Source organism: Thalassophryne amazonica, chromosome 12 (assembly GCF_902500255.1).
Source record: "Thalassophryne amazonica chromosome 12, fThaAma1.1, whole genome shotgun sequence".
In the NCBI taxonomy this organism is placed as follows: domain Eukaryota; kingdom Metazoa; phylum Chordata; class Actinopteri; order Batrachoidiformes; family Batrachoididae; genus Thalassophryne; species Thalassophryne amazonica.
Window position 1 is genome coordinate 93,581,034 of NC_047114.1, and position 13,000 is coordinate 93,594,033.

General features: G+C 42.8%; 1 protein-coding gene across 9 annotated transcripts in view; it reads left to right on the plus strand.

Annotated features, from left to right (window-relative positions):
* The window catches only part of LOC117521144 (adhesion G protein-coupled receptor L2-like), a 186,710-nt gene that overhangs the window by 66,743 nt on the left and 106,967 nt on the right, over positions 1–13,000 (plus strand). For 5 of the 9 annotated variants that reach the window (XM_034182481.1, XM_034182483.1, XM_034182484.1 and 2 more), the window contains exons 3-4: positions 7,113–7,222; positions 11,611–11,625. In XM_034182481.1, the coding sequence (XP_034038372.1) occupies positions 7,113–7,222; positions 11,611–11,625 (125 nt within the window). The remainder of the gene's footprint in view (positions 1–7,112; positions 7,223–11,610; positions 11,626–13,000) is intronic. The other 4 variants (XM_034182487.1, XM_034182485.1, XM_034182480.1 and 1 more) reach the window with 1 other exon arrangement.

Here is a 13,000-nt window from a genome sequence, read left to right on the forward strand (position 1 = left end):
ATCTAAGTTGTTTGTTTTTTTTCTCCCATGGTGAGACAACACAGAGGCATTATGTAGCTCTTTGTTGTAAAGTGTTTGTTGGACAGAAGGAAAACCGAGGTAGAAACGTGAAAAAGACCAGCACGGAGGAGTGGAGCCCCAACATACACTAAGAGACTGTACTACTATTAAACCCAAGGCATTTTCCAAGCCTTTGACCATGTGTATGCTTTTTAAATTATTTGTTGTTTATCTTTCGGATGCCCCTGCTTGGTTCAGGGTCACCACAGCAGAGCCAGTACAGACCTGCACTGGGAATTGACACCGGTTTTACACCAGATGCCCTTCGAAACACACACAGCCCCTGGTCTTCCTAAGACCCCATTCAGACTGAGGCTGGAAATCCGGCTCGAGCCAGATTCAATCCAGGTTACTTTCCAGCTGGATCATCTCACACAGGCGTCCAAACTCAGCCCGGCTAAAGCCAAATTCTTTACAGTTTCACCAAAGAGTTTGTTAAGAATTTCTTGAATCTGGACATTAGAGTGCAGGTAAACGGTAAATGGACTGCATTTATATAATGCTTTTCCATCTGCATCATACGCTCAAAGCGCTTTACAGTAATGCCTCACATTCATCCTGATGTCAGGATGCTGCCATGCAAGGCGCTCACTACACACCGGGAGCAACTAGGGGATTAAAGACCTTGCCCACTAGCTTAGATCCAATTTGCACCATTCACATTCAGAAAAAGAAGATATCTCCAGCTTGTGCCGGATTCAGCCTGAATCCCGCTCAATCTGGATTGCCAACCCAAGTCTGAATAAATCCTATAAGGGGTCTCCCAATGAAGTACTACTCAGGACCTGTTTAGCCTTTGATCAGCTTCATGTTTCAAACTGATGAAAGTGATTAAAAAATACTGTTTATCACAATGTTTGTGAAAGTGAGTAAAAAAAAATGACTGAATAGAGATTTAAACCAAAACTCAATGGTTTCTGTTTCTGTGGCCCATGTTCCAGCACTCCACAAGTTCAATGAAAATCAGTCAGATGTCGACCTACTTCCCAGATGCCGCAACCATTTTCAGGAATGTCCCCGTCATCGGACTTGTCAGCCGTTGTGTCTCCATGGTAGAGAAGCTGCACGAGGCTCGTGTAGTTACGTATACCGTGATATGATAATTCTGCAACCTAGATTTTCTCATTCCTCCTCAAAGACTTGAATCCTAATTGGACCTCATCCTTCAAGAAGAAAGCCAACAGTGCCTTTACCTCCTTGTTGGTCCTTCTGTTGCCTTTGCTATCTGGTTTTGTGAGTCTGGTTTGGTGCCGTTTGTTGTCTTCTACTGTGTGAGTTAACAAACAATCAGCATCAACCACCACACAAGTGGTGTTCAGGGCCACATAGATCTACCTCACCTGGAGCAGGGACTGGTCTAGCCAATGACAGAGTCAGCGAAATAATCTCCAGTGGAGACACATGCAAAAGTGTTGGTCCTCCTAAAATGGTCCACAGGTTCCTGCAGTGGAAATGGGCCTTGTGTTTTGAGACGTGTTTTCATGATTCACAATGAGAATCAGCTCAGGACCAAGTGATTTGATTTTGAGGAAAGGTCAAGGTCAAGATTATGGGGTGTAGTTCCTTGACTTGACTTACATAGGTGATATTTACAGTCTGAACTAATGAAATAATACTGGTGGCAAAAATAAACAGACACAGGTGTTCTTGATAGCCCTTGGGTCATCAGAAATTGCTGACCTGGGTCAGGAGATATATTATTGTCCAGGGTCCATGCTGTCCCTCCTCAAAATACAAAGCTCCACATTTGTATTTATGGAGTAATGTGGTTGCTGGACAGAGGTGTTTGAGGATGCCACTGTCTTAGCAGGAGAATGAAGGTCTAGATCTTTAGGGCTCTTGTGCTTCCTGTCTTACAGTACGGTTGTGAGAATTAGATGCTAACCAGTGGCCTAAGGTGATGACTGGATGTCTTTGGTATTAGGTCTTTTTGGAGTGTTCTTGGGTACAGCTGGAAAATGTTTATCTCAAATGAAGGGTTTAATTAGATAGACTCAGACTCAGATGAGGAGTATCACTTGCATAGTGAGGAAACATCAGCTGGAATATTTTGGACGTGTGACGTGTTTCTCTGGGTGCGATCCAGCATGCAGGTACTTCTGTCTTGGAAAAGGCTAAACGGGTGCCCACGTTACACTTGGCTGCAGCAGATAGATGGATTGTTTTGAGAGGTTTGGTTCGGCCAGGTGTCTGCCTGGGTGGTTGCCACTGACGACCCACTGACGATTTTGAGAATTGGGATCAACTGTTTGAACATTTAAAAAATTGGATCCCGATTTTAAACCTGGTGCTGATGATGACCGTTACGACTACATATGCCACGTTTGTTCAAGGTGGACAAAAATAAATCAAGAAGTTACCATGACGCTTCAAAATGTGCCCCGGTTTGGTATTTGGTATTAAACAGGAATAACCCCTGTGGAATAACCCCATAAACAAACGTGCAACCACCATCTGGTGTCCACTCAAAGTTTTGAGCACGCACAAAACTTTTCGACAGACTTTTCAACTGCATATGGCATCAGATCTGTGCCCAAACCACACTTGTGGAAAAAATGCATTCTGGCATATTATTTCACACGCGTAGATATTAACTGCGCTCACACAAATTATCTGAAGAAGTTGTCTTCTTCAGGGAAGTGGTGGCGTAATGGTTTGCATGATTTAAGAGGTTTTACTTTGCCATCTGATGGTTAATAATTGCATTCTTCCCTTTGATTGGTTTGGGTGTACAGAGTCAGTCTCAGACGTGGCGGTGTCAGGAGGTGATTTTTAGGACTTTCTGTGATTTATTATGAAATACTGCTGAATTTATGTGGAAATGAGATAGATGACGACTGGATTGAAGTTTTAAGCAGAAACGAGGTGAGAATCGCTTAACGCCATTGTCTCCAACTCACGTCCGTGTCAGAGAGGAGGGCTGTCAATCAAACCTTGCTCTCCAGAGACAACCAATCACAGCAGAGCCAGTGCCAACCTGGTCCCCTCCCCCATAGTGCGATACGTTTGAGAGAGTAGAAATCCCCTCGCAGCACCTTTTCCCTCGCTCGAGCAGCAGTTTCCTTGTGCGCGCAGAGATAATTTGCACACACACAGTTAATATCTACGCGTGTAAAATAATATAATACGCCCGAATGCATTTTTTACGTGTGGTCATACCTGCTTTCATCAAATTTTTCTTCAAGTGCTAGCACAGTCAACATGTGATGTTTGAAAGAAAATTAGAAGAAGACCCAGAGTTCTGATTCGAACCTTTACTTTTTGAATAAAACAGAAATTGTCTGAACATGTTTCCACGAGCTCCGTTGTGTTAATCTATCATCAGTCATTTTAACTTTTCACGCAGCAGTTGGTCTGCTTCACAGCGGCTCTTCTCGTACGTTCACATAAAAGTGAATCTCTTAAGTGCATTCGGCACCGTGTTGTCTGCGATGATTAAACTGTCACCGATGGTGCTGATACTTCACTACGTGTCCGCTTCCAGTGGATTTTTCAAGCTTTTTATTCATATAGAATGCTGATAATCAATTACTAGTTTTAAACAGTTAAATAATGATTTGGTTTGAAACCAGTCGTAGCTGGTTGTAAGAGTGCAGATTCTTCTTGGAGCGTGTGTGTTTACCTTTTTATTCATTAATTTGGCTCCATGCACAAATAAAGCATGTTGGATATGCCCAGTTTTCCATTTGGATTCACTGGCTGCCGAGTTCAATTTTGCAGTGATGGGAGCCTCTTGAATAGCTGAAGGTTTATTGAAAGTCATGTTGAATTAAATGTCCAATTTGAATGACTGCAACTGACCTTCGGAAACATTAATCTCGGGCCTTGCAAAGGATTGCATGCCCTATTTTGGTTACTTTTATTTCTCGCCTGCCCGTGTTACTGCTGGCATTATTCTCAATCCGTCGGTCTTGAGAGAGCCCGATTGAAATGGAGCCAATTGCGCCCTACACAGTATTTACAGAAACTCTGCTTTCTGCTGTTCTTTTACAGCTCCCTCGCTGATTTGTACATTTTTATCATCCACAAACATCTGCAAAATGTACACACTCACACACTGTACACACTGTTTCTTTCAGATGGGTCGATAGCTTCTTATATAAGTGACATTTTCATGGCGTTTTTTGTTGCACACGCATGGAGGAGGCCAACAGATCGCCGACACCTGTTCTGTGTGTTGTAATCAGCATCTTTCCCAACAGTAGTGGTATGAAGATGCTGTTAAAGGAAAAGCCATTTCTCATTCCTAACCTGCTGTCTCATTCTGTTGTTCGTCATCACAGTCACGTCCGCTGCCTTAACGCCTTCCCTCCTCTCTCTGTTTGCCAGGGTTTTAGTTTGAACGTGTATACAACAGCCCTGCCTGGGATTTAATCAGTTTCAATGTAGCCCTGTGTTTCCCTTCCATGTTCCTAGGCAGTTTCTGCAGTGATGGTTTTAAAGGTCTGCTACGGATCCCGGACCTTGTTGCTGAGAGGCAAAAACATGTGGGATTCGATTCCACCCGTGTTCAGTTCTTTACTGTGTGGAGTTTTCATGTTTCTGCCATGTCTCCACTGTTAAAAACACATCTGTGAGGATCATACTCTTTATGTCTGCCCTTGACCAAGACAGCAGGTCTAGAGCAGGTTCCGGATTTAAGAAGCAGTACTAAAGAGTCCTGGGCTGAGCCTGAGACTCACTAATGGTTTATGGCCCGTTCACACTGTGAAAATTAGCCCGGTGTTTGCCAACGAAGAGTAAAAAAATGAAGTAATGTCAATCAGCACCAAGGTCCACCGGACTCCACAGGAGCTACACCAACGTCATTTGGGCAACAGTTGGTCCCGGAAAAATTTTCACCTTAAACGCTTATGCTAAAATGCCAGCAAGAGTTGAGTTCCACTACCCCTACGTCACCTTTGCTAGCATGGCATCCTTGCTCCGCTCGTCTCCGCTGGCCAGCGTCCGAGGGTTGACTGCATGCACCACCTCCTGTGGATCCCTTGGGCATGAAGGAATGTGTAGAACTTGACTTGATGATGCACCAGTAGCAAGTGACGCATTCGCAGAGTTACGTCATGTTTCTATAGGCTATGTCACATCACAAATGTTGAGTCGACGATCAGTTCTGCCAGGCAATGTTACTGCTCTGTGGAGTGCGCTACCAGTGCATGCGCCATCTGATTGCAAAAAGTTAAACTACATCCTATAATGAGTCAGTGGGCTTTCGCTCCACCAGTACAACGTCGCCCTCTGCTGAGCTACATCAACCTGCGTTGAAGACAGGAAATTTGGATCCCTGGTGTGAGTCTTCTCCGGTGTTTCACTGAGAATCTGCTCTGTCGGCCAGCATCAGACACTTAACGTCATAGTGTGAATGGGCCCTTAAATTTAGTATCAGACCAAACAATAACCGTACTATGAGCTGGTTTGAGGTTTTTGACCAGAGAGTCTTTGACTTCAAAAAAAGTCCTAAAGTTGTGTACAAAGCAGAGTTGGGACAAAGTCACCAGCAAGTCACTCTCAAGTCACGAAGTCCCAAGTCTTAAGTCCCAAGTCTCAAGTCAAGTCCCAAGTTAAGTCTCAAGTCATAATGACCACCAGTTGTTTGCAAGCTGACTTGAGACTTGTGACTTGGGACTTGAGACTTGCTGATTCGTGACTTGAGAATGACTTGACAGTAACTTTGTCCCTCCTCTGGTGCAAAGTACTAAATGCTCATGTTACTGAGTGTTCGTGTTTGGACACAAGTGTGTCCATATGTTTGTCTGGTAGTTCAGTTTCATGTGTTCTTGTGGACATGATTATTCTTGGGGTTTTCTATCTATCTATCTATCTATCTATCTATCTATCTATCTATCTATCTATCTATCTATCTATCTATCTATCTATCTATCTATCTATCTGTCTGTCTGTCTGTCTGTCTGTCTGTCTGTCTGTCTGTCTGTCTGTCTGTCTGTCTATCTATCTATCTATCTATCTATCTATCTATCTATCTATCTATCTATCTATCTATCTATCTATCTATCTATCTATCTATCTATCATAGTTAATATTCATTACAATTTAGCTTATAAAATGCATGACTGGTTGCCTCGTGCCTACAAATAGAATAAAATTATTATTTTTTTCAGATATGAGATTGGATTGCCCAACAAGTGAACTTCTCGAGAATCGATCTCGAAAAGCCTTCTTGACATAGTCTGTGTCATGAAGCACAACAATTACTGCTATCTTTGCCTTAGGCCAGGACTAACAGGCTTAAACCACCTCAACTGGGTGGACTACATTTTAGACCTGTGGTCTTGATTGGGTCTAACTTGCCTCTGCTAGCCCCATAACATGCCACCATTTGTAGTCTTTGACTAAAGATTGAGTGCTCAGCCTTTGTCTTTTTCTATCCAGTACTGCTTCATAAAACCAGGTTCTAGAGTTCAAACCCCAGACTATGGCTGTTCACTGTTTCCTGATGGGTTGATTATGTCTAACTACTGCCAGTGGTTTAAAATTAATCCATTTATATGCAATAACAGATATTCCAGTTTGATTTTTTGCTTAAATGGAAAGCTTTGCTGTCATGCTTTTCTGTCCCAATACAGATCTGCTTAAGAGCTTTACAATGATGCCTCACATTCAAGGTGAACTTGGTGATTATGATGTCTGATGGTGAACTGAACCAAGAAGCAGAAAATGAATGAATGAATCTTCACAGTTTTACCCTTCACCCCACCTTGCTAACAATTACAAATCGCAAAATTTTCATAAATGTAAATGTCACTGTTGAGTTTAAAACTGTTTTTTTGTTGTTGTTGTTGTTGTTGTTGTTTTAAAAAGCACTTTAAACTGTAAAAATCCTCTTAACGGTTACCTCACTGGTTAGCAAATACAGGAAACTTCTTCATTTGCCAGCGACTCTTAAGTAGTCAAGCTCAGAACTGGAAGCTACACCTGGTCACCGTAGCGGAGCTTTAAACCCATCATTGCCTCATGTGTCAGTCCTGTTGCTCTTGTTGTGGATGAAGTTTGAGAAACCACAATCAACTGTCTGGTTAATCTTTTTTGTTCCATAGGTGCAACAACCGTACGCAGTGTGTGGTTGTCACTGGCTCTGATGTCTTTCCTGATCCATGCCCTGGCACCTACAAGTACTTAGAGGTCCAGTATGAGTGTGTTCCCTATAGTAAGTATTGCCATTTGAGTCTCACAGAACTCTTATTGTGCTTTTAAACTTTTTTTGAGAGAGAGAGAGAGAGAGAGAAGACCAGAAGTGCTTTAGCTCTTTCATGTAAAAACAGAATTGACTTTCAAATGTGTGGGTTTTATTTTGCAGATATCAGCTTCAGCTCTGCTGCAGAGTCGCACTAATAATGATCAAGTAGTTGTGGGTTTAATTAAAATGGATCGTAAAAACGTGGCAGCGTTTCTTCTTGTTTTTTATCTGCAGCATTGGACGAATAAAAAGCAACACTCTTAAAGGTTAAATGGCTCTCGGAATAAAAATTTAAGACCTGTTTCCCAGTATCTGTGGAAATAGTTGAAGGCACGTGATGACACCTATGAGGTCTATTAGAAAAGTATCCAACCTTATTATTTTTTTCAAAAACCATATGGATTTGAATCACGTGTGTTTACATCAGACATGCTTGAACCCTCGTGGGCATGCGAGAGTTTTTTCACGGCTGTCGGTTACGTCATTCGCCTGTGGGCAGTCTTTGAGTGAGGAGTCGTCCACCCGCTCGTCGATTTTTTCATTGTTTAGGAATGGCTCAGAGACTGCTGCTTTGTTTGATCAAATTTTTTCAAAACTGTAAGGCACAACTGATTGGACACCATTTGATAAATTCAGCTGGTTTTCGGTAAAAATTTTAACGGCTGATGAGAGATTTTGGTCTGTTAGTGTCGCCGTAAGGACGGCCCACGGCGCCTGACGGCGATCTGCACTTCGAGGCGGCAGCATCTCGGCGTTTCAAGTTGAAAACTTTGACATTTCAGGCTCTGTTGACCCAGTAAGTCGTCAGAGAACAGAGAACTTTCAGAAGAAGTCGGCATGAGGAGTTTATTTGGACATTCCGTTGTTAACGGACATTTTGTAATGAAAGAACGTGCGGGCAGAGTCGCATGTCGGGCTGGACCCGACCGTGGGGGGTCACGACAGGAAAAACACCTCCGTTGGAAATCTTAACGGGCAAGTTGGAACATGCCCAAGCTGTTAAACAATTTCTCAGTTACTCACTTGTTGAAAGCCATCAAAAGCCGCCTGAATTTTATAAATGGTTTTCAACACGGAGGTGTTTTTCCTGTCGCGGCGCACACAGATTCACCGAGTCGTCACGGAAACGACTCGGCGAATTTGCACGCACGTCTTTCATTACAAAATGTCCTTAAACAGTGGAATGTCCGCATAAAGTCCTCATGCCGGCCTCTTCTGAATCTTCTCTGTTCTCTCATGACGTCCTGGGTCAACAGAGCCTTAAATTAGGATGATTTCAGCTTGAAACAGGCCGACGACGGCGCCTGGAAGCGCTGCAGGACGTCCTGCTCCGTGGGAAGTCCTTACAGCGACAGAAACACCCCATAATCTCTCATCAGCCATTAAACTTTTCACCGAAAACCAGCTGAATTTCTCGAATAGTGTCCACTCGGATATTCCTCACAGGTCCAGAAAAAAGTTTGATAAAGCAACGCGCACCGTCTCGAGCAGCGTGTGAAACAAAGGAATTCAGCCGAGAGGGCGGGACCACATCTCACTCAAGGCCTGCCCACAGGGAAATGACGTCACCGACACGCGTGAAAAAACTCACGCATGCACACGAGGGTTCAAGCATGATTGGTGTAATCGCATGTCAATCAAATCCATATAGTTTTTTTTTTTTATAAAACTGCCGGTTAGTTTTATAAGATACCTCGTCTGGTTTCGGGGGAGTTCTCTATGAAGGATGTTTTGGATCTTATCTGTCACCTGGTGCAAAGCAGCCCTCAGTGCAGCACGTTGCTAGTCATTGCTGCTTTCCACTGGACACATTTATTTTCATGCCCCGCACCGACGTTCTTTAAATAGCAGGTCTACCCGCACACATGGGCGTGTCGGTCTTAAAATGAGGTGTGGTCAGCCTGGCTGAAAGTGACATCAGAAAACCTGATCTAAAGTCAAACGCAGAGATTTTCTGCCATTTATTTGTCTGCACATGCTCGAATATGTGGAAGATCAGGTGGTAAGATGAGGACTAGGAGGAGATGGTGTTGCAGGAGGCGCACTAATGCTTCACCTCAGGGAGCTGTGGTGGGTGATTACTGCTCCTCCTCACACACTTTGTCTGCTGGTTGCTGTTGCACCCGAGACAACACAGATCAAGGTATTTCATGTCATGCCCAAAACGGGCCCACGATACATTGTGCAAATAAAAACACCCCCGTTTGCACCTTGTGCCATATTTTGCGCTCAGGTGATGCGCTGTGTAAATAGCAAAGTGGAGCTGGACTTTATGCACTTTACACCATCAAGATAGGGCCCCTTGCCAAATTGCATATAAGTGTATACAGTTTTTTAAATTTCCTTATCAGCGGCGTTTATTTTGAGGGCTTTTTTTTTTCCTCCCACACATGTAGATGAACCCAAAATGTGTAGCTGAGTCTGAACCACCACTTCTGCTCGTTTGTACTTTAGAGGATGGCACTATCACCACGGGAATTGACATATGAAATAACAATTATGCATAAATAATGTTGCAAACATGTTATAATTCACTATATGAACAAATTTGCGTGTATACTTGTGGAGTATAAGTATTACTCGACACACGTTTAGTAAGTCTTAAATCTCCCAGAGAACCTTTGGGCTGGATTGTAGGCTTTGTGCTGGTTTTACTCAGCGAATGTGTGGGGGTATCTGGTCTGCAGTGTGCACTTTTGTCACAGCTGTTCATTCAGCTGTGGAGCTGCACTGTGCTCGGGGACAGGTGCACCTCAGGTAGCAAACATCCACAAAATTTACCTATTTGTTTTATCTAAACAAGTAATTTAATCTTGCAATAAGCCTTGCTACAATTTGCTGTTTTTGGTAAGTTGATTTGTCTTTTTAATAGCAGGTTTTAGGTCTAATTGCAAGTCATTACATGTCGATGAAGGAAGGTGACAAACAAGCTCAATTCAGACTACATGTGACTCCAACCACACCTGCTCCCAATTTCCACCATGCATGTGATGACAAGATTATTCCCTGCAGCAACCCCAGACATGCCCAGCAGGTGGCAGACAATTATGTGGTCTGTTAAATACGCAAAACAAAAGTTGTTGTTTTTTTATTGATTTTGTGTCCGTTTTAATCAGTGTATCCACATGATATGCCCTTTGAATTTGGAGATATACAAGGTGATAGCATTTATTATTTTTGAATGATTGTAATCACAATGTAGAGAGGAAAGATTCATCACTGCCTCCCCCTTTAAAGGTTATTCGATGAGTCTTTCAACGAGATAACTGAGTCGTACTTATTAAAAAAAAAATAAAGATCGCAGAAGGTGCTGTAATAAATCCTTTTCTCAGATTTTCCAAATTTCCTTATCCAGTTGTGGATCAAGTCTATCCTTGCGTACGGGAAAATAATTAAATCTGGAGTGGAGTGGGTTAAACACGGCACTGTTTTAAACTCTGCCACCCGCTGGTATCTGATTTGAATTATTCTCCCTTAAAAGGGTCATTTAGAAGCAGTTTATGAGCTTGTCTTCATCTGTGCCTGTGAAAATACTTTGTGTTAAAATTGATGAATTGTCAACATTTTGGGGAGTTGTTCATTCATTATTTCTTCTTTCAAACAGACCTCCCTTTCACCTTGTGTCCTTTCCTCCCGACTAACCTCTTTGCTCTCTCTTTCTTTTTATTTGTTGTTGTTAAACTTATCGCAGCCTCGACTCTCTCGCCGTAAGCAGCCGCCAGCCGCACAGATGGACACCGCATTAGGCAGATGGTTCATCAGTCGTCCCTCGTGTGGCTGCTGCCCTCTTTGGCTCACGCGGGACTTTGTGATATTAGCACCGTGTCATGTTTTTTACATGTGTGGGCGAGCGAGATCGGAATCGGGTTTGAACCAATTCCATCCTCCACGTCCACACGAGCCAAAAATAACTCCTGCACTGTTTCTCTTAAGAATGTCATCCAGCAAAAAAAAAGAAAAAAAAAGAAAAGAGAAACAAATTAACTCCCCCCTCCCCATCACCGCCCCCCTCCTGCCTCTTAGCAGAAGCATATTCATAGAGGTTGCTGCTGCTTTTTGGTTCGCCAGTTCACACTGGGGTGTTGTGCAAAGTGAAAAAATGTGCACAGTTGTAACGCATGTGTGTGGTTTTTTTTTTGCATCCTAGGAGCAGAGGGGGCGTTTCTTCTTTAACAAAAATCTTTTTTCTTGTAGCTGTTCCTCCTGAAATCGCCGCCCCCTGCAGCACTTCTTCCCACTAATTCTCTTGTACCTGATAGATGACTCATGATAACCTTTCTCTCATTCTTTTACACTCTTCTTCTTTTTTTTTTTTTTTTTTTTGCTTTCTTTTTTCCCCCTCTCAATGCCTGAAATAGAAGTGGAGCAAAAAGGTAAATGAGTGGTCTGGTCTTCCCTCCCCCTCCTACACACACCCTCCGATTCCTTGTTCTGTGGTGTTGAGTGCAGCTCCCCTCCCGTCTCCTCCCTCCTCCTCCCCCTCCTGATTGCCTCTCCTGTCAAATGTTTATAATAAAAAAAAAACCCATAGAGCCCATAGGAGGATTGTTTGCACCCACGGAGTCCAAATGAATTTCAAAACAGAGTGTCACACAAAATCCGCGATCATCGAGCGTAGTTTTTCTCAGACGGGAAAGAAAACACAGACTGGTCGGAGCTGGTTTTTTTAGGCTGTCTTTCTGAGCGTCGTGTTGAACCCTGATGTAGTTGTATGCGTTATTTGGCTCAGTTTTAGTTTGCTTGACCAAACTTCTACTGCACGTGATAAAAATAGCAGTGATGGCTGAGTGAGATTGGCACAGATTAAAATTTAAACCAAACAAACAAAGTTTGCAAAGAAAACAAGAATTCCTGTGTCTTCTTTTCATCTGCAACTGAAGAATTTGAACGGTCAAAGTGGGAACCGTTGCCATGGCCTCCCTCACCCATCAGCGGTTACATTTGCCAGAAGTAGTTGGACTCCTTTTTTGCCACTGTTGGTGCTGTTTCCAAACCTCTGATTTCATTTGACCTCTGCTTTGCTGCCACCACCAATGTGTTTGTTCACTCTCCCTATAAAAAGTCTTTTCCCCTGATCATTTTTTTTTTTACCTATGTCATGTGAGTATGCATGTGCAGTGTGTCCATATTCCCTGACTTTTTTATATGACATTTGTAAGGTGGCCGATAGGAGCCACAACATTTCCAACTATGGCGTTGTTAAGACTGCCAGAAAAATTCCAGTTTATGTGCATATCTGGTTTGACTCTGATCCCTTGTTGCTCATCTCAACAGTCAAAAAAAATCACATGAAATCCACTGTTCCCCCAAATCCATTCTAAGCCTTGTGTGAAATGTGATCCAAATAATATTTTTGCAAATCCATTTTTGTCTGAACGCTCAGATTTTGGTTCCGGTTACATTTTGTTACATCTGTGACTTTTGACGCCATGTAAATTTGGGCACGTCAAAGCCACTACAGACTGCTCTGCTTATTATTGCTCCTCATTCATGTGAGTTTTCATCCAAATCAGATAAAATCGCTTACTGTTCTCTCCACAAAAAAGAAAACAAAATGTTTGACATGAGGTGTGCTACAGGGATGTGCTATGGGACGACAGCCGTTGTTCAGCTAAACGAGCTAGTGGAGACAAAAAAAAACACATGAACACACACATACACACACAAAAGCCCAAACTTAACCTATATAACCATGTCCAAAAATGCTCGCAGAAGATAATGTGGACTAAAAGTCATCATCAAAGACAA